We start from the raw sequence: 22,250 nt of genomic DNA, 5'->3' as shown, positions 1-22,250 counted from the left end.
GCGCGCGTCATAGGCCCGCTTGGGGCTGTCAAATGTTTCGCCTGTCAAAAAGTCGCGCATCTGATGTAAGAAATGTTTAGCTGGTTGAATAAAGTGCCCCAGTTACACCCCGAAGGCTTCGACAACGTGGTGGAGGGCCTCAAAAGTATATACAAAAACAAACTGTTGCCGCTGGAACAACATTATTTGTTCAACGAATTCCATTCGCCGCCGCTAAATGATGCAGACTTCGATTCGAAACCTCTCATTCTTCTGGTACGTACTCAACTGAATATTTGTTTACGTTAATGTAGATTTAAAACTATACCACGATTTTATAAATAAATAAAGATAATTTGTTGGGAATTTTATCGAGAACATAATATAACATAAAAATAGAACATATTTAATACAAAATAAATAAGAACTAAAAGTTCAGATTTTCACGAAATTATATATTATGACATGACAATAGAATGACGAAATATATAAAATATATAATTTCGTGAAAATATGAACTTTTAGTTCTTATTTATTTTGATAAATGGATTTTCATCGAGTAAAAGCCACCTCAGTTCAATATTTAATACAGTTTTTTATCTTACTTTGGCGGTTTAAGGAAGAATAAAATCCATCCAATCCATTTTGCATTTGAGACTTAAGGAAGAATAAAAGAATTCTATTTATCCTTTACTTATTCATCATTGATTAAAAATAAATGTTGTCTTTTCTATTTAGTACTAAATTTTTAGCTTCTACTCATGTTCGTCCCCTCTTTTTTAAAATCTTTCCCAATGTGCTGTCCCACGTTTCTCTGGGCCTTCTCTTTTCCGTTATCCCTGCATTTTACTCTGCCAAACTCTTTTAACCGGTACAGTGCCGCCCTGTAAAAGGCGCAAGCAGCCAAGTTGTTTCTTTTCTATGAATTCTTCTATGGGTTCCACCTTTAACTCTTTTCTTATATGTGGATTTCTAATTTTGTGCCTGCTGGTTATTCTCTTCACTCTCCTCAAGTATTTCATCTCTGGTGCTCCAATTTTGCTCTTGTCCCTATCTGGCAATATCCAAGATTCGGAGTCATACGTAAGGATTGGTCTGTAAATTGCATTGTAAACTTTCATTTTAGTGTCCTTGGAAATTTCCTTTTTATTTATGAGCCTCTTATTCAATGCATAGTATACCTTATTTGCCTTTTCTATTCTATTATTTAATTTTGTGTCCTGTCCTCCTGTTTCTTCGAACAAAATTCCCAAGTACTCGAAGCTATTAACTTGTTCTAATAGTCTCCCACATATTTTCACCTCTAATTTCTCTTTTTCGTTTGACATTGCCATAACATTGGTTTTATTTATGTTCATCTTCATTCCGTTTTTTGTTATTGTCTGATCCCAATAATCTGGAATTTCCTCCAGTCGGCATCCAACGTCGCTGATCGCTGTTCTGAAATTTTAATTAGATCGTCTATATAAGTTATGAATAGTAAAGGACTCAAACTATCCCCCTGTCTCACTCCTTGTGTTATAAATGCCTTTGATTTCATGTTCTTACTTATTACGCAGTTTCTTGATTCGTTGTATAAACATTTGATGACTCTTATTAGTTTATTGTCAACATTTCTGGCTTGTATGCTTTTCCAGATTTGTATTCGCGGTACTTTATCATACGCTTTTTTCATATCTAAGGATGCCAATTTGGTAATGAAGGTAAAATGTTTAATGTTAAAAGTACAGAGTGGACATATAAGTGAGATAAGCGAAATAAACGCTTAGGGGAAAGGAGATTACTGACGCAAAAGCCTAAAACATTAGTCATTAACTGAAAGTGACTCGCACTCTACTCTATACATGGCTATATACAGTTTGAAGGGGGCAGAGCTCTAGCAGGGGCATCAACATTGGTGAAAGATAACCCGAGTCGCAGTTAAGATTGTTTAGTTGTTTATACATTTTTGTGAATTCTTGAATTTTTCTGCGATAGAAGAAGATAATATTTGATGTCTGGTTTCATGGTCAACTGCTGATAAGTTTATTTAGCCTAGTAAATATTTTTAGCGAGTTTCTCTAATGTATTCTTTGTGCATATGCACGAAATGCCGTAAGCTCCTGGGATCTCAAAAGGAATTTTGTCTTTGGCGGATCGAAGAGAGAAGAGAAATTTGTGGTCTGTGGATTGCCATCATATTAAAAGTCACTACTGATACATTGATTTTCAATTCGTGTCTTTAGACCTTATCGTATAATCAGGCTACTGTACATATGAAGCCTATCAGTCTCGCCTGTTGCCTCTTATATATATTGACCATATTAGGGCTTTATTCCACTCTTCTGGAGGGCCATGTCCTCTCAGGCATTTATTAAAGATGTCGAATAGGATTTCTGACAATTCCATACTAAGAAACAGAATACAGTAATATTAATATGACGAAAATAATAAAACAATATGCTACAAGATCGTTTTTATTTTCCACAAAAAATAAAAATAGAATAAATAAAACATTAATTAATTGCGTTAATAGCGTCAGTTCAGTTAAAATACGTATCCACCCTCTTTCGCGTGATCCACAGCCCTTACCCCATTTTCCTCAATTTGAGGTGTAAATTGCGCGGGCAAAAAAAAATAGGCCTCGATTATTTCATAAAACGCCCCGTCGAGGGTAACGTACCGCATACCTATTAATATAATTCCGCCGTATTTCCGTCCCAAAACCACCACCCCGAGACGTCGTTACTCATCGCCCGTTTTACTAATCCCCTCGGGCATTTTTATTTTGTTTATTTCCACGGCAATTCGCCGCGTAACGCGTTCAATTTTCAGGTGGGACAATATTCGACGGGAAAAACGACTTTCATACGCTACCTCCTCGAGCGGGACTTTCCGGGAATGAGGATTGGCCCGGAACCGACCACCGACAAATTTATTGCGGTCATGTACGGCGAGAACGAGGTAAGATGGTCCGATCGGTTTATCTTGGCATGCGCGTAAACAAGCGTCATCGTCGATATCGTGGGCTTCGCAGACTTTGGAACCGTAAAAAATGAAGTAAAATGCATTTCAGTAACTCGTTGGTGGACGGGGCAAGATCGAGGCGCGTAGAGCGACCAGATTTTTATATAAAAAAGAAACCGCTTCGGGTTTTTTTGTCCTAGAGGGACGCACTGTTTTTCTATTGCGCTCCTGCGGACCACTATGGAACTTTCACACAATCGATGTAATTTAATTGTGTATGCACCATGTATAATGTGTCTTTCAAATCTCGTCGAACTTGAAAGTTACGGTAAGCTTTGGAAATTTGTACTGGTAATATTTTTTCAAATATTTCGAGCGGCCTGTAAAATTGACGAAACCTAAGACTCTCTGTCGACACAGTTTACGATACTGTTCAAATCAAATTATCACATCTTTAGCTATTTTTTATTTATCCCCAATCATTTACCCACAAAAACGCAAATATTTAGGATGTTTTAGATTTTTTGCCCTGTATATAATTCAAACAATGTTCGAAATAAAGGTGATAGCCCGGGATCTCCCACGTTCCTTGGTATATGATTTTTTTCAATAGAGTCAGTGGTTTTCAAGAAAATACTGTTTTTTGAAAACATGCAGTACGTGCGTGGTAATAGTGAATGACGTCATCGCGATTAGACTGGGTCCGAAGAATAGTGATTTTCATATGAATTTTTTCAAATAACTCGAGTAACGTATGCGATAGACGAAAACCGTAAATACAAAAATTGTAGCTCTTGATGCGGCCTATTTGAATTTTGCCGATCGGTTTTCGGGATATGAATTTTTTTAAACAGCCGAAAATTTTTTCAAAAATTTTTAAAAAATATTTGGCGATGCCGGATTGCACCTAATTTTTATAATTTGCATGCAGGGGCGGACTCCTACCAACGTGCCAAATTTGAAGTCTATAGCTGCAAATTCCGGACATCTTTCAGCATACGACGTTATGTCTCTAACACCCTGTACAATATGCAAAGTTTTAACTCTCTCTATGGGCCAAACTGTCATGTAGAAGAAACTGCGGACTACAGTCAATTTTCCTTTCAAAAAATTGTAAAGAATAAATGTTTATAGACGTCAATATTCTACGTCTTTCGTTCAAGGATTTTTTCGGTCCGATGAACGATTTTCGAGAAATAGTCACTTTTTGGTTTTTGAAAAAAAAATGGTTTTGGAATTTTAAAAAATACCTCCCATTAACCGATCCATCTTAATTTCAATTAGTCCCGTCACGGGCCTAAGCTCTGTACTTTTGAAGAATTTCAAATCAATACATTTTGGGACACTTATCGTGTTTCATAAAAGAGTCGAAAATCGAAAAAAAAAAGATGGACACCAAGGTCCGGCCGCGTCCATTTTTACATATATTATGCGGATCATGGCGGTTTCCGTAGAACCAACCATTACCGAGAACTGGAGTTTAGTGAGGAGCGCGTATACTTTCGAAAATAATCGATTTTATCGATTTTTCGAAAGTTACAAGCTAATTTTATAATATGAAATAATTTGGTTAGATCATAATTATTTTTGGAGAATTTTTCTTATAAGTTTCCTAAGTGATCAAAGAAAAATTAAACAATGGCGTTAGGCGTTAGCTTTATTGATAGAAATGTAGGGCATGGACTTACATTTTTTGCTGTGGAGCCATCTAAAGTCTTTGGGTAACGTTAGTTCCGTGGAAAATGTAAATTACCTAAGAAACTCAATTATTGGCAGAGTTCGACATTTCAAGATTGGATTCCTGCATCCCAGCTGGAAGTGGTCAATTTGAACACTTTTCGTTAATTTTTAAGCTATTTTAGTAAGGTCGTTTGCAAATATTATTAGAATGTTGAAAAATATTGTTATGATAAATGATTAAACGAAAAATGCAAGAGTCGTTTAAACGCTCTATCTCGGTATCGAAATTAAACTAAAATCAATGGCGTACATTTTTATCAATAAATTTTGCAAAGTGGATCTTAACGACATTTTAATTTGTGTTTAATTAGGGCCAAATCAGCCACTCATCATTAGAAACTACCATATATTTTGAAAGCAATGCATTTCCGGACCTACGTTTATGCGAATTTTTTTCAAAAAATGATGTGTAAAAATTGTAAAAATTTTAAAGGGTGAATCTTAGATTAATTTTAATAGAGTGCGACACAAAAAAATTATTGTTAATTTAATTCAGGAACAACACATCAAAACAACAAATAAAATAGTTTTTTTTGTGCGGCCGGTATCCCAAGAACAAAGCCGTCGCGGGCCCATGTTCGTATGAACTTTTTATCTTTCAACTAGTTAGTTAGAGATTCATCCATTAAGGTTTGCACAACTACATAATTAGCATCTTGTACATATATCGCGTTAAAAAGCTCTAAGTCTTCGATTTCTAATCTTTCTGTCGCACCCACATATCTTCCTGCAGATCTTTGCCTTCAATCGTATTGTCACCTCAACCGTGTCGATGCTTCTAATGTAATTCTCATATTATTTAAGAATATCTCATCCTTCATATTCTGCAAGAGAAGCTCCAGAGTCTAATAGCCCTAAGAATTTGAGTCCAGTCAACTCCGAGATATGGCCGTTTATTATCTGTTGCATGGTTCTAGGCCGGCTGCGTGCAAGGGTAAAGGTCCGTTGCCTACATTACAGTGAGGGCAAGAACTTTTTGTAAAGCTTTCCTTCCAGCAGTCATACAACATCAAGTGGCAACAGACTCGTTGTAATGAAAGCACAAAAACTCTTTGACGCCACCCTGGATCGAGTTGCCTCATGGGCACCCAATTCTTCTTCTAACCCTATATAAGCTTAGTATGACTCCAGGGAATATTTTCTTTCAGATGGAGTGGTGTACTCCGATGAAGGTGAACTGTGCTCTATCCTCCGACACAGATAATTTAATTCCGTTATATCATTTATTTCGAGTTCGCGTAGTTGAGGCTTGTAAATAGGAGCAATATTACGCTCGCCTCTATTGTAGGGCAGTACAGTCTCATTATACCTTCTTTGCGATTTGATGGCGTGACATTGTTTATGTTACTATGCTTTTAAAAGTTTCAAGTTACAAGTTCTTCTTTTGTTATTTGCATGTATGCTTTTATCCTATAGTATATTGCTTAGTATGGAGATTGCTCTTCTGCCTTGAACGTTTTTCCCCGTCAATGCTTTGTCGAGCAATCCGTTTTTGGAAACTCGTTCCCAGACATTTTTATCCACTGCAATTGTTAACAATATGTCCCGTTACCAGCCGTTGATCTTGGTGTTATCCTCTATGCGCATTGGCCTTGTCGATGTTGGCTTCCAAACAATAACAATAAGGCAGCAAGTTTGATTTATAAACAACCGACACAGGACGAATCAAGAAGATTTGTAAACAGTCATCTGTGATGTCTTTAAAAAATATTTGGTAATCGTGAATCTTGTTAAGCAAATGCCATAATATACAGATTTAGTTCATTAAATTATCAACAAAAATAGAGAATCTAAGTAAACCCTCGTCAACCAGCAAATGAGTGCCTTGTAATCGAGGGTTAGTGCCTAACTATTGCTGGTCTAGGTTAAAATTTGTGAAGTGCTTGCCAAGATAAATTGATCATATTACGTTACGTTTCCTTCATTTGTGTTCTTCGCCGACAAGAGCGTAGCGTCGGCTTTTTTTGGACGAACTTTGTGCCAACTAACCTCAAATATTTACGAGTTAAGGGGGTGATACCAGGAAACGCGCTCGTCGTCGACCCCAAGAAGCAATTTCGGCCACTGTCCACTTTCGGGAATGCCTTTCTGAACAGATTCCAGTGCTCGCTGCTTAAATCTCCTGTCCTCAAAGGGATGTCTGTGATAGACACCCCCGGCATACTCGCAGGTAAATTTTACAAAGTGTTTTTTAAGCGTGAGTGGAAATTCAGTAAAATTTCCTAAAATCAAGCAACGTGGCATCTCCGCAATCTACGTATTAATTATTGGCTGATTGTGACTATGCTCTATTTCATAATGATTCTCGGGACTTGAAAACATAGTGGTTATTGTCAAGGGTTCTGGGAGTGGTAAGTAGACGGACAGGTAGTTAACCTATCTGTGCCTCAGTATTTCAAGTTAGAATTATAGTTACTTTCCGGCAGTTGGTGGTAGAGTATGGTCTTGAAATTGGCTGGTGTTTCCGAATTTGTTGCTGAGAAACGGATTAATGAAACTGTGGTTTCTAAAAGTGACAGAATTATTATTCTCAACATTCGGAGTTTGAAATGTGAACAGAAGAAAAGAAACCGAGATACATGAGAAAGAAAATGCTGCTATCAGAGGAATAATATATTCGTTTTACTTAAAAAGATGAACACTATAATGTCTGAAATGAAAAAGGGCAATTTTATTCCGTCCATAGGTAAGCAGAAATCATGAATCAGAACCATAGAAAGAAATGAATTTTTGTTACGAAAAAACTTACTTCTAGCAAATGCTAGATCTCATTCCTCCTGGATCTGTCGTAGTCACGGTAATGTCATCTACCGCTCACGAGAATCCACTCATGTCTTTTTTGAAAAAAAGTACATCTTGCAGTAGCTTACCTTAATTTATAATCAATTTCATAAAGATATGCTGAAAATAAAGTACCGCGGATTGTAAATTTAAGTGTTGGACATTTGTTGTTGATGAAAGCGCCTCCTAACCTAATATAACAGTGCTTCGCGTTCCGCTCTATCACTTTGAATTAAAACTCATACAATTGGTATTGGCGCAAGTAAGAAGGGGGAGATGGGAAGATGATAGTATGCTAGAAAACATTGTAGAGCCCCTTAGTATTTCTCTGGACTCCAACGACTAGACTATAGTTGTACTGTATATTTGTTATAATGTATGTTTGTATATTTATTACAATTAATCTATTTTTAATGTTATACTTATTTACTCGATCTTAGAATAATTATATATCAATTATCTGTCCATCTAACGGCTAAAATATAGTATTTATTAAAAATTGGTTCTTGGATTTCAGGAAAAATGCTGGCATAATATTTTCTTGGACATTTTTTACAGTAAATGGAAGTTTTTTTTTTAATGGAACCCAATTTCACTCTTTTCATGAGCATAAGAATTGAAAGCAGACATTTAATTTTAAAATGAAACAGGTAAGTAGCTAGTGCAGGTAAAGTCGTCCTTTTTCTTAAGGTGCCTTATCCATTTAATGGAAATTGGCCAATTCTTCATGGTCCTGTGCAGCTCTAAAGAGTGAGTGAGCATCGAGACCGGTCCAGTCTGTAATATTTATAAGCCATGGATGCTTTTTCTTTCCTTCCATGACTAACTTTCGGAATTCGTACTCCCTCAATGTTTGATGTATGCTCAGTCGTCTTTTGAATAACCACATTTGAAATTCTTCAAGTCGGTTTATAGTATTACCCCTCTACGCTGCACAATAACGTAACACTTCACGAAACGATAACGCAATTGCAACCTAAGGATCCGGTTCGATCTTGCTTCGAATCTCCGTATTTAAACAAGACGCGGCTTCATCACTAAACGGTAGTTGACAATAAAAAATGGATTTAAGCTGAACATCTTCATCATAGTTACACAAATCTATGGTTCATGGTAGCAATCACTTTCATACAGCTCCTGTATTATTGAAATCTTGTACGGATTTGTGCCATATTTTAGTTGTTCATTGTATTTGTTGCTCTAATAAACCACCTGTAGGAACACAGCTGTGACATTAGTGTCATTCACCCAACTTGTCTTTCTATTGTGTGCAAATTGATTCTAATTAGAAATGATGTGTATGCCTTAAAAGCAGAAATACGGAATTTTTAAAAACTCTCAGCGCTATTAATCTGAACTTTGTAATATAACCTATAAGTTGTCCACACTGTCTAAGTATCCTTGTCATTGCTAATTTACATTTTATCACTCTTCCACATTAAGAAACTAGGTATCCTAAACAGGTTACTGTGATACTAGTCCCTCGGCGTTGCCAGATCGTGCACGATTTTCCTAAAGTCCCGAAAAGCAAACTGTATTTTCTTTTTGATAGGATCGATAGCACTCGGGTTTAAACTTGTGTCGCGCCGTATCGGTTGGGCTTTAACTTTATGCAAATTGCGAAGCTCCAACCCTTTCGGGGAAACGTTGCACCGCCCGAGGGTCAAATCCCGCTTGCAATCGTAAACTGCTGAATATTTAAGGACAATTTCGTGTAATTGAAGATGTAATCTATACCGGCGGCCTCAGCGGTCGTAAGATGTAGTTCGATATGTAAATGTTCCGCTACTTAGTAATTTCCTCCAAAGGGAACCGAAGATGGAATTATGCAAAAGGCCCGACGATCGGGTTTGGACTTCATCGAAAAGTCCCGGGTCTCGGGGACAAAGATGGTTGTATCATTATTATTTGTCAGGGGAATGGAATTATGTCGTGTGCGTTTAGAAGACTTAGTAACAAAACCTTTAAAATATGGTGTATTACAAAGATAAAGGTCTAGAAATCTATTTATTTTATTTGTTATTTGATAATTAAATAATCTATAAAAATAAAAATTTATCAAGCCATGTAAGTTAGAATGATTCAAAAATACTAATTTCTACTAGATGATTAGTAATGGTATAATTTTTTGTGGGTGCTTTATAGAAATTTATAGATTTTTTTTTTTAGTACAAAGAAGTGTAATTGTGAATCTAAACTTTATATGTACATACCGGGACGGATTTATAGAATTTAAGACTATGCATTGTTTATTTTTGAATTCATATTATTTTCGAACTTGCGCACAAAGTTCACAAAACATGTGGGAGAAACTACTAAACAAATTGCGCTTAAATTGCCATTAAATCAATAGTTGACTAAACTTGAACGCTGTAGTGTTGGATACTTTTTAAATATGTAGTGCTTTTTAGAACTTTATTTATTTATTTATTTATTTATAGATTTATATTATTAATTGGAATTTATTTTTTGAGCAATCATTGTTTAGCGATACAATATTTCGCCCTACCATCGTTTGCTATAATATTTCTTCTAATTTAAGCATTGAAATTAACACAAACCTAACCTAAAAATATTGATTATTTGAAAATTATATAATTGGCCGCAGGTCTAATTTTTCACAGCGGTTGCTGTTAACTTTCTGCACTTTTAATTGTGTATAAATTAGAAAGTATTTAGTATTTACAAATATTCTGGAATCCTCCTGGATCATTTGGCGGGAAAGTAGCAAAAATTTGTAAATTTGGAATTTAGGTGTAGGCAATCGGGTTAAATAATTTCAACATGGCGGCATATCCGGATATACTGGAAGTGGGTGTCACGTTTCTTATTTTAAATGGAACACCCTATATATTATTGCTTTTCTCGATTCCCCCGAAAATTTTTCAGATTTCAGATGAAATTGCGATTCAACATTGCATGTCAAAAATAACGGTTTCCTACTCCCATCTGTAAAATACCTAATTACACACCGATCTAACATGCGGGAAGCGTCACTTTAGGGAACACCACAAATTTTCGAATGTTCCGAAAATCCCGAACGCCGTTCGGTACCGTTTCGGAAAGTCTCGGGGAGTCTCGTCTCGCGAGGGATCTCGATGTAGCAGACGGTCAAATGGTATACTTTGTAATTCGACAGTGGATACTCGATATGTACAAACTGAATACGAATTAGGGTGCTAAATCCGCACAGGACACAAGAAAAATATATGTTAATTTTATCGAAGGGTTCTGCAACCCGCCTTCAAAAGAATATTTTTTATTAACCCGTGAGTATTTTTTGAATATTTTGTAGTCATAATCACACCCTACTTAGTACAGCCACCGGCTAAGGTAAAAGTTGAGGTTTTTCGAATAAAATTTATGAATGACAACGTCCAAAACAAAATTCATTTTTTAGCAAAATAGGTAAGGTTTACACCTGAAAATGGGAATAAAACTGATTATAAGCTGACTGAATTTACTGTGCAATTTGTCCTAGCCAGTTGGGAGTGAGCCTTGGGGTAACACACATTTATGGGCCCGTACCTCTAGCCTACTTTACAAATAAGATGGGGCATTTCCCATAGCCACATAAAAATCACATAAAAATGTACTTATGGTTATACAAAAATACTTTACATCTACACCATCGTGCACCTGGCTTCTAGAAATGTCCCTAATGACCCCACCAAATCTTTTGTCATTGCATTGCATTGGTGTAGAAGAAAATATTTCCCAGAAAAAAAGTCCAACAAATTGGTTAATAGCCTTTCATACAGGGCCTTGCGCCCAAAATGGTTCATGCCAAGCTTTTGTGTCAAACTGTATAACCAAACTAATATCCAGGTCACTCGCTTACTCCCAGATTTCTAGTCAAGTATTTCAGTTCTACTGGTACATTCGATTGCCTCGACCTCTGCATACAGGTACATACTGAGTTGAAGGAAGTAAGTCACCTTTGACAATTCTAAAATTACATACAGTGTAATGTACTACACATTTCTACAAATATTTTTATTGCTAATAATTTCTTTACCTTGTCGAAAGTCTATTGCATATATTCTTTTGGTGTCCTTTCTTACACATACTTGCAACTCATGTCTTGGATTTGGTCCTCCAACTGTTCATGATTATGTTATTCCTTCCTTAAGAAGCCTTTTTTATGAGCTACCTCACCATACCTCGTTTTTACTTCGTTCCGGTGCACCTTCTGCATGAATAATACATAAAGTGGTCGTGAAAAACTATTTCTTAAGGAGTTATGTTCCTGTTTTGCATTACCCTATCAATTTACTACCCACAATTAACTGAATTCCTGTTTAAAAAAGTAATAAAATGTTAACTTAGTAAGATAAATCATTTTAAATAAGTTTCAAACTTGACATCCCTATAAAAATCGCGTCACGTCTTATCACTTTTATTGGTTGGCCGATCGGCTGGTACAAACCACCCCCGCCCTAACCCGAACGCCGTTCGGGATTTTCCCATTTGAACATTCGTTTATTTGCTACCATCTCTCACTTTACCACATCAGTTTCGTTTCCCACTGATCCGACTCACTTCGGACATTTCCGGGATTTTACCGCACGGGTTTGGAAGCAATCGGATGTTTTCGGAGATATTTCCCACCCTTTGAATTTTGACGTTTGTCAATTCTGACGGTCATGTCAGTGAATGTATTCGTGTTGTTTTGCAAAAATAGAGCCAGTCACAGAAAAAGTATAGTATGCAACACGTTCGGTAAACTTTTTAAATCACTCGTTTAATAAACACTCGCTCCGCTCGTGTCAAATAAACTCGTGAGTCAAATGCCGTTTACCGCAATTGTTGCATAATATACTATTGAAGAGCAAAGAATATTTCTAAATTTTTCTAAATTTAGATAGTAATTTCAACTACTAATACTAATAATACAGGATGTTGAGAAAAATAGCATTTAAAATGAAATTTATAAAAACTGGCAAAACAGATTGTTTTCACATGGAAACCACGTATTTTTATAATCCTATCTAATTTTTTGAGATTAGAGATGAAATTGCGATTTAAATTGCGTGTCGAAAATAACAGTTGCAGACCGAACAATATTTGTAAATTTGTATAAATTTAGATAGTAATCTGAATTATTAATAATAGTACAAAATTTAGAGAACAAGTTTACTTAATTTTTTTTCCGATAACACATTGACAAAATTTGTGGCGGGACTTCCTGTATATCCGCATACAATACCCCTTATTGTTAGGAAGTAGATTGTAAATCTAGTTTTTTAGGGGAGAAACAGCGCATAGATAGGGGATATGACTTCACCGGCGTTCTGGAATGGTTTGCGGAGAGGGTGGATAGAATTATCTTATTATTCGACGCGCACAAACTGGACATTTCTGACGAGTTTAGGAGATCCATCGAGGCTGTGCGTGGACACGACGACAAAATTAGGATTATCCTCAACAAGGTGGATATATCCACGGCTACCCACATTGAACGAAATGGTGTATGGAATGTTTCTAGGCAGACATGGTCGACCACCAGCAATTGATGAGGGTGTACGGCGCACTCATGTGGTCTTTGGGGAAGGTGCTGCAGACTCCTGAAGTGGTGCGCGTTTTTATTGGCTCCTTTTGGGATCAACCGTTGAGGTATTATATTAAACAAATGCACCATGACATCTAATTTTTAGCTTAAACTTTCTAAATGTGGTTCCAATGTCTGTGGGGAAATATTTGTTTGGTTTTTAAATATTAATATTAATCCATCTCCTAAAGATATCCTACATATATCCTCATCACAAGTATCGAATAATTTTAAAAACTCGAAAAAAGTTCTGACCTAAGGATATTTTTTATGATACGTCTACGACCTTCTTTAAGTGTGAAAATTCACCTTCAGTTATAAATATGTAGTTTTCTTGTTTAGGAAAAAAACAGACAACAAAGGAATAAGAGAAAATTTTTATTTCTACTATTTAATTTAAAATGAATAACTTAACGAAAGAAGAGTATGGTATAATATATTGTGCTGTATATATATTGTATAATATTTTACAAGCCCAAAGCGTGACCTCAATTGGAGCGGGGCGATTGCAGCAATATGTTGCTGAAGTTATGAGCATCGACGAGATTACCATTTCTAGACTGTTAAGATTTAGATAAGCTGGAAAATAAAATAGAAGATCAGTTCCAGCACGTCCCAAGATCATGTTACAGCCAGACACCTGCAAAATGTTCTCTCCAGAGTAATGTTCAGATATCTATAAATTCGGTTAAAAACCTATCAAGAAAATTTAAAATAAGAGCCAGAATGTTGGTACTGCTTCCTTGTTAACAAGGGCACACCGTGTTGCACGTATAAGACTTGAGAGAGAACATGGATTAAAAACTAAGTGGAACATGTTTGAGACTAACTAGGAATGGACATACCTGCTCTAGGCAACCTTGATGAGCTGGAAAATGCATTAGGACAAGTACATAAGAGCTTTGAGAAGAAGAGTGCCACGGAGAATGAGAGATGTCATTAGATTCGGACGTGGCAATACCAGAAACTGAATTGCTAAAACTATGTTTGCAATTTGTTATTTTATTTTAATTTTTTTATTTTTTTATGTTTATGATTATTTGTTTTTTTCCTTTTAATCAAATCAACCATTGTTAAATATTCCTAAGTTCAATCCCTTCTCAATTTTAAAAAGGTTTAAGAAAAACTTTTAGGCATACTCTATTTATGCAAAACTTTTTGCGACAAGTGTATATTTTGTCGAGACAACCAACCAACTCTGTTACTCGAACGTATTATTATCATACGTCATTCAATTACCTGTATCCCTTAACAAAATAACGCAGCTGCATCATACGTAATACGGTTAATGTGAATTAATTAAATTGCCAGAGCAAACACCATTTGATTAAGAGCCGTTTAATTAAACGATACTTTGAGTGGATGCTGGGAATCGATCATCATCAGGGCTCCGGTAGAGCATCGCCATTAAACCGACTATTTGCCTCGCAGGCCATAAATAATGGCCCGCATTTACCTGAGACAACTTGGACACTAAATCTGGGTTTGGGTGGGTGCGGGAGGGGGAAGGGGGAGTTAACTCTCGACGTGATTCACCGTTAAATAAAGCGGAAGCGATATGACGTTTTCTTGTAGCTACGATATGAATCGGAAACTGTTCGAGGACGAGACTCAAGACTTATTCAGGGACTTTCAAAGTCTGCCGAAAAACTCGGCATTGAGGAAACTGAACGATCTAATTAAACGGGCGAGGATGGCCAAGGTCCACGCCCTGATCATTTGCGAGCTAAGGGGTCAAATGCCGCTGTTTGGGAAGGACGGCAAGAAGAAGGAGCTGATAAAGAATTTGGACCAGGTCTACGAGAAAATTCGCAAAGAGCATCAGATATCGGCAGGCGATTTTCCCGACAAAACGAAGATGCAAGACCTCTTGAACCAATATGATTTCGGCAAGTTTCACTCTCACAAAATCAAATTGCTGGACGACGTGGACAACATGTTGTCCGATGACATTGCCAAACTCATGGCAATGATTCCGCACGACTGTAGCCCGTCGACTTTGGTTGAGGTTAGTAGCGGAGGAAACATAAAAAATAGGTCACTTAAATTACATCATTCGTCCGAGATATTAGAATGTCAAATTTTTTTATTTATTTTTTTTCATATTTAAGTCCAATACGAGAAATTTTCTGAGCATATTGTACATATTTTAGAGGTTTCTTGGAACAAACGAACAAATTAAATATTTTGAATGCTAACCCAAATTAGGTACGAAAAATGAAGTGTAAAACAACAACAACGTCTTGTCTGGTGCAATGTTGGCATTAATTCTTTAATTAATCAATTGACTAATTATTTAGGAATAATCAGTGAAATAACCAAATATGCAGTCCTCCAACAAGTTAAAAATAAAGTTATTTACTTCTATTAATCATATTAAAAACAATTAGTTATTTAATTCACCGCACCAAATGGACACAAGGAAATGGAGAATTATTAGTAAATTGTATTAATAAATAATAATTTGCATTAGCATAGCTTAACAATACTAAAATTAATAAGGTAATAAATTCATTATTTATTAATTATTTACAGCACACGAAATATTGGGGAACATATTTTCTAAAAAAATGTGTTAGTTTGTATTCGTATAAATTAATTATTTAAAAATTATTTAATTTTACTAATGTTTTTTAATTAATTAATCATATGGAGGACCAGTCACTAAGAATTTATTTATTATTTATATATTTATATTAAAAAAAAACAAATATAGCAATGACCCCAGAGAAGATATTCTTAATCAATATTTTGATTAAGGAAATAATAATTTATATTAGCGTGAATTAATTACCCTAATATTAATTACCTTTATAATTAATTAATTTAATTAATCGCAGCGAATTGAAGCAAGACAACGGTTTATGTTAGCATCAATTATTTAGGCGAATATTAATTAATATTAACATGGGACATATGATTAATCATAATGAATTGTCACAAGGTTAATGTTGATATCAATTATTTAGAAGAATATTTAGTAATTACATTAATATTTATTTAATAATTAATAGGTGAAGAATTGACACAAGGTGATCTGGAGTAGACGGATTGTTATTTACTTTTACTAATTAAAAATACAACTATAATTAAGTAAATTAAAATTGATTATTGATAGTAGAGAATTGAAGTAAGTCAATGATTTATGTTAGCATCAATTATGTAGACGGACATTACTTAATTATGTTTTGTATTTGTTTTATAAATGGTCTTATAAAATCATACAAGTTAATTAATTAATGTTGATTATTTAATTAATCGGAAAGAATTGACTGAAGACAATGATATATGTCAGCATTATTATTATTATTAATTAATTATATTTAAATAAATTTCATAGGAAACCGTATATAATTGACAAGATAATAAAATAACAGGTGTATTATTATTCAGTTCTATTGATTAAAATTAAGGATTTATTATAGCATGGATTAAGTTTACTAATATTAATTGTTATCTAATATAGGCTACTTAATTAATTGTTGTGAAATGGCAAAAGACAATGTATTAAATTGGTAACAATTAATTAGGCTAATATTAACTAAGCATATTCATCTTATATTAATTGACACGAGGCAATCGCGAATATAGGTAAGGGGCGGTGCATTCGAAAACGTCGAGGACAAGATCACCCCCTTCGGTTACAAGAGCGGCGAGGGGTGCAACGCGGGTATCGGGGAACCGGAGTGGATCGTGAACAAGGAACGGGCGTCCTACGATGCCCTGTTCGACTCCCTCAATCCGGTCGACGGGAAACTGTCAGGAGCGACCGTGAAGGTAATGCGGGAGTTTTGCTGAAGGCCACTCGCAAGGTCGTCGAGCTTCGCTTCTTTTAAACGCCGCGATTGAAAGTCAAACTAAAAGTTTTTTTCATAACGTAAGAGTCTTTGGCTTCCTTCGAGTTGGTCCGTAATCAGGATTATGAAATCGGCAATTTTGATATATATAGGAGGAGTTTGTCAAATCGAAACTTCCCAACGTGGTACTGGCGAAAATTTGGAAACTGGCCGACGTGGACCGCGACGGGTTCCTGGACAAGGACGAGTTCGCTTTGGCGATGCATTTGCTAGGCGTCAAACTAAACGGGGACGACATCCCTTCCCAGCTGCCCGACCATCTGGTGCCGCCAAAGAAAAAAGACAAAGTATACACTCTTTGCTTTAGGCCTTGAATCGTCTATCCAATAAAGGCGTCACGAAATGGCTAACACATTTTGTTTTTAGTTGCGCTAGTGTCGGCTGTCGGTCATAACTCGCATCGATCGAAGTGTAAGTATTGCTTGAACGTTAACGTTACAACATTATAAGGATATATTAAATATTAAATATTTTATTCCAGCTTTTGAACCATCATTATTACCCTCAACGCTACTTGAAGAATTTAAAAAGTTTATGGGCAATTTGGGTCAATCTTTTAGGACAACAGTTACTTAAAAACTGCTAAGGCGATCGTTATTTGTAAGACGTTGGTCCCTCGCGATTTGATGAAGTCAATATTTGAGAACAGTTTGTCTTTCGATCCTTGTTTTACAAAAGTTAACTAATTCTTGAAATTGATCGTTGTTACTTGCAGAAGTTTGACTAATTTCGAGCCAACAAAACTGCGGTATGATGTTTTTTTTTGGCATATCGATCCTTGAAAATAATTTTGGTTGGTTACTTGTGAGATACAGTTGTTACCACAGAAATTTTGTTATATATGACTTTTTAGGAAAACGGTTGCTTGAGCACTGTTGATCTTTTGACCTTTTAAGTTCTCTCTATTTGAAGGATGTTGGTTTCGCTTTTAGACCATCGCTTTTCGCAAGCTTTGTTTATTCGTTGTGGGAAATGTTGATCATAAATCAAAAATGAAAATCAAATCATTATTTCATGAAACATTATCCTTTGAGACATGTTTTTTTTTACTTTTTTTCTATTTTTACATAAAAGATGTCGGTCTAGCTTTTAGATCGCCGGTTTTTGGGAGACTTTAGTGTTTCGGGATTTGAGGAGTTATTCTTTGAGAGATATCTTTCTGTCCTTAAGGTCATGATTACTTAAGAAATGTTTCGCAATGTTACGAAATATCAAAATTTCTGAATTTTAAGCTGTTGGCATTAGGGGATGTTGTTTTTTAGGCGTTCCTTAGTCTTTCGAGACTTGTGTTACCGTTAGTTAACATTTTGCAATGTTCGCCGACCTTTTAGATTAGAATAGAATTTTAAAGAATATGTTTGTACAATTTGAAGTACATTATAGCAAGTCAAAAAAATAAGAAAGAAATATCGAGAAATACAAAACAAAGAACACAAACAGCAAAAAACTATCACATTAAAAATCTTTCAGAAAAATTTGATGAACAGGTATTTTAAAATATTCAGATTACTGCCAACGTTACATATTAAAATCAGACCTTAATATTTCTTTTTTACTTCATTCTGTAAGATACCTAATTATACACTAATCCGTGAGTTCTTATTTTTAACACACTGTTTAAATTTTGACGTTTGTCAATTCCGACGATCATGTCGGTGAATATATTCATGTTGTTTTACAAAAATGTACTCAAAAACTAACGGTCGTAGAAAAAGTATAGTATAAAACAAGTTTAGACCAACTGAAACTGTCGTCCCTCATAGTTGAAACAGTCAAGTGAAGCATTTTCTAGCCTTTTTCGCCAGACGAAGGTTGTGTTATCGGAGAATTTCGCTGTTGGTGTTGAAGCCATATAATGGCATAAGATCATTCGTAAAGACAATGAACAAATAGACCTTACCCCAGAGAGAGCACCATTATTTTTAACACGCTGCGGAAATAGAGCTGGAATTCAGTTAGTTTTAAAATGTATTGTTTTGTTCAAAACATTTTTTCAAATCGTCTTTTAATATCGTCTTTTTAGGTTAGTTAGATTTTTCACATTTTTATGCAGTGACCCGACCCTGCTGATTTTAAAACAGTTAGGGAATATTCTCGTTTCAAAGGCTGATTTATAATCACTGTTAAAGGTTCTAGAATTATATCAAGGGTATTTTGAAGTGACTTGTAATTTACGCTGTAACAGTCCATGAGTCCTGAGACTTATTCTTTAAACACTGGATGCAAAAACAAATGTTTTTGTGTCTAATGGCACATTGGCCACAGAAAAAGTGTTCTCACTACTCAAACGATATGGGTCCACATTTTAGGCCATGGTTATTTAGAAGACTTTGTACATTCGGGCTTTCAGAAGTCGGTGTGAGATAAACATTCCTCTTTCGATCCCTAAAGTAATCGTTATTTGAAAAATGTTGGACATAAATTGAAACTGTACGTCATTATTTCAAAAAACTTTATCCTTTCAGATTTTTTTTGTCATCGTTATTTTTTAAAGATGTTTAGTGTTTAGATCGTCGTTATAGTTAGAGTTTCAGCAGTCGTTAGATTTTCGGTCTTCACATGTTGTTTTGGCTGCCATTTAGGTCACCGTTCCTTGAAAATAGTCGTCGTTCTGAAGTTTCCCGATCTCTCCGATCAGTAAAACTGAGCACAACGGTTGCTTCTTCTTTTTTAGGTCGCAGTTACTATTGGCATTTTAATTTGTCCTTACTTGAAATATATTGATCTTGTTTCAACTTTTGGACTATTTAGTCGCTTAAAACGAACTTTCACGTCGTCGTAACAAAAGAGATTAACACAATTTGGCTGGCACCGCGCAGAGAAAAACAAATCGCCATAATTTATGGTTACATTTAATAATTCCTGGTAGGCCCGACGTTGACCAATAAACGGGGCCGACCAAAAACGAGACTATAAAACAAGGCCTCCGATTCGGCAATCAAAAAAATACACGTATAGCCGCGCAATAAAGATTACGACCCATTATTCCTCGCGTATACACAACAAAAACGCGCGTTTACTGCGGCCGGGATGTTAATCCGCGATGAAAATATTATTAGTGGACATCATAAAGGAAGCTTAAAAATATCAATACGGAGGTTATTTAGTGGGTTTCGTGGAAAAACGCAGGTGCATTTATCGGGCTTGTTTCTGTGTGCATAAAAGAATTGACAGAGATTTATAGCCGTTTGAGGACGTCCGTTGGGCCTTTTGAACAATCCGAACGTCCGCCACTCGTATATAGAGTCGTCGCAGTAAATCAGGATTTATGATGGAGTCTTAATCGATTAAAAACAGTCGCGATCGCTTCGTTATCTTACCGTGCCTTGTCCTTCTCTTTCTTTTAATAAGGACCTTGTCCTATTTAACTCCGAATATTTAGCTTGCTCCTGAGCTATTCTTGTGTTTGTTGTTTGGTTTAGGGTTTGTTGCCCATTTTGTCCATGTTTTCTGGCATTCTTTCGCCATGATCTCTCCAACCATGTTTATGTTTTCTAACCCATCTCACCACTGAATTTCTAGTTCTTCTCTAAAATCCTGAATTCGCATTCGATATAAGAAGTTCACTTCACCTCACCTCAATTGTTCTTAACGTTTTCATTTCATTCGTCCTCATTATTCTTTTGTTTCCTTTATATACCCGAGAATACTTTGTAGATTCTGGACTTACTTCGTATAGCCATCATATTGTTTTTCCACCTTGTTTCTTTCAAATATCTTCCGACCCTTGACGCTTTTATCACAAGAGTTTGTCTTCCCTCTCACCTTGAACTCCAAGGTAATAAACTTCGCATCAAAATTAACGCACTAAAATTTGGATCAACTTCGAAGTGGAGAACTGCTGACTTAATATGGGTATAGTAGCTTAAATTTTCAAAACGTTTACATATAAATTTAAGTTTTAGGCATATAGATAGCGTTTAAGGAAAAACCAGTTTTATATTCAATGTTTTGGTTAGAGGAGGAAGACCATGCTTGGAGTAGATCACTCCATCTAACTGCATCTTGACTTGCAAAAGACATATGACACAGTAGCATTAAATAATTTATAGCCAGCAGTGGAACAAAACCGCGTAAGCCAGAGATACATAACTATTGTGAAGAAAGTTTATTGTCGTTACAGTGGTCAAATCAAAATGGGAAAGAAATTATTCGATGAATTCTTAGTCCGCAAAGATCTATCTCATCTATTTTTCAAATTTATGTGGGCGAAGTATTAAAAGGAGTGTATAGATTACAATCTACAGATGACTAAGTCACAATTGCAGCAGATAGTGCTAAGCAGACTTTAGTTGCGGAAGCTAGAAGAAGAGTACAACAAGCGGGGTCTTGTACTCAACGTAAAATATATGGTAGCAGAGGACGACCTTAAAGAAGATTTGGAAGTCGATGCAGAGTTAAAAACTGCTCTTCAATTACTTAGGAGCGTTCCGAAGATATGCCCGCAGCACAAAAGACATTTTGAAGAAAATTTAAATCCAATCTTATGGAACGAGAAAGTTATAAGAAAAACCACAAAAACCCTATATGAAATCGTCCTAAAGAGTATATGTAGATATGGATGGATGGGACATAGATATAGAAACAGACTACTTGCTGGAACCCATCAAATAGATTTCTGGAGTAGGAGCGGGAACAGATGAATGTGGAGGGAACAATCTTAGACATTATTGAAACAAAAAATCAATATGGTATGATCAAAGTAATCTGGAACTCGACACGTCTGCATTTTATTTCTATATTCAAGTCCTTATCTCGGTTATTAAATTAAATTGGAATGGCAGACCAGGCATTAACCTAATAGAACATTTATTTATTCATCCCCACCTCACTAATATCGAGCGAGCACCTATTGACGTCTGGCTCAAATTATGGGTTGTCAAAGTCACTCGGTTGTCATTGGTAAACATGTATCACCTCAAGATGATAGAGGGAGAACCTCTTGAACGAGTTGATAAGCTGACGTATCTAATGAAATTGAAATTAAAATAGAAAAAATACGGCATTAGTAAAAATGGAACAAAGTTCTCTATAGCCATAATTTCACACGGACACTGCGAATGAACATAGATGTTACGCGAATAGTGTTTTCCTGTATGGAATGGAATCATAGACACTGACGCGCTGATCGAAATGTGGATGTACTGAAAATCACCTGGGTGCATAGTTCATAAGTGCTAGAGCCAACAAACAAACAACAGGCTATAATTCTAACCATCAAGTGGGGATCCAACGCTTCTGCCGCATCCTGAATTTCAATCTTACTCCTCAATAGCTCTCCCCTCATATCCCATCTAACCGCGTAGTTTTAGGTCTCTCTCTCTCCTTGTGTTTTGGGGACAATACTCCACTGCTCTTTTTGACTACCTCTCCTTTGCCATCTTTTTAAGGGTCGA

General features: G+C 35.8%; 2 protein-coding genes across 8 annotated transcripts in view; one reads left to right on the top strand and one right to left on the bottom strand.

The window, feature by feature from the left end:
• The window catches only part of LOC132697481 (netrin receptor UNC5C), a 472,678-nt gene that overhangs the window by 95,428 nt on the left and 355,000 nt on the right, over positions 1-22,250 (bottom strand). The gene's annotated exons all lie outside the window — the stretch shown is intronic.
• LOC132697482 (EH domain-containing protein 1-like) lies at positions 58-18,908 on the top strand. 3 transcript variants are annotated; one of them, XM_060663053.1, is made up of 10 exons: positions 58-255; positions 2,794-2,922; positions 6,676-6,835; positions 12,697-12,878; positions 12,935-13,062; positions 14,573-15,005; positions 16,589-16,774; positions 16,947-17,141; positions 17,221-17,265; positions 17,336-18,908. In XM_060663053.1, the coding sequence occupies exons 1-9, from the start codon at positions 73-75 to the stop codon at positions 17,227-17,229; spliced, it is 1,605 nt and encodes a 534-aa protein (XP_060519036.1). In that variant the 5' UTR covers positions 58-72; the 3' UTR covers positions 17,230-17,265; positions 17,336-18,908. The 3 variants fall into 3 exon arrangements, with proteins under 3 accessions (XP_060519036.1, XP_060519035.1, XP_060519037.1); XM_060663052.1 differs by lacking the exons at positions 17,221-17,265; positions 17,336-18,908 and having other exon boundaries at positions 16,947-17,180; XM_060663054.1 differs by lacking the exons at positions 58-255; positions 2,794-2,922; positions 17,221-17,265; positions 17,336-18,908 and adding an exon at positions 3,054-3,253 and having other exon boundaries at positions 6,671-6,835; positions 16,947-17,180.

Source organism: Cylas formicarius, unplaced genomic scaffold (assembly GCF_029955315.1).
Source record: "Cylas formicarius isolate icCylForm1 unplaced genomic scaffold, icCylForm1.1 PGA_scaffold_1__22_contigs__length_36826433, whole genome shotgun sequence".
Classification (NCBI taxonomy): Eukaryota; Metazoa; Arthropoda; class Insecta; order Coleoptera; family Brentidae; genus Cylas; species Cylas formicarius.
This window is presented reverse-complemented; position numbering and strand designations above follow the sequence as displayed.

Bases quoted from the DNA above. Each gene is read 5' to 3' on its own strand.
- LOC132697482 (XM_060663052.1), top strand. From the start codon at position 73: ATGTTTAGCTGGTTGAATAAAGTGCCCCAGTTACACCCCGAAGGCTTC. The intron at 12,879-12,934 runs GTGGATATATCC...GAATGTTTCTAG, and splicing joins TTAGGATTATCCTCAACAAG to GCAGACATGGTCGACCACCA. The intron at 13,063-14,572 runs GTATTATATTAA...GTTTTCTTGTAG, and splicing joins TTTTGGGATCAACCGTTGAG to CTACGATATGAATCGGAAAC.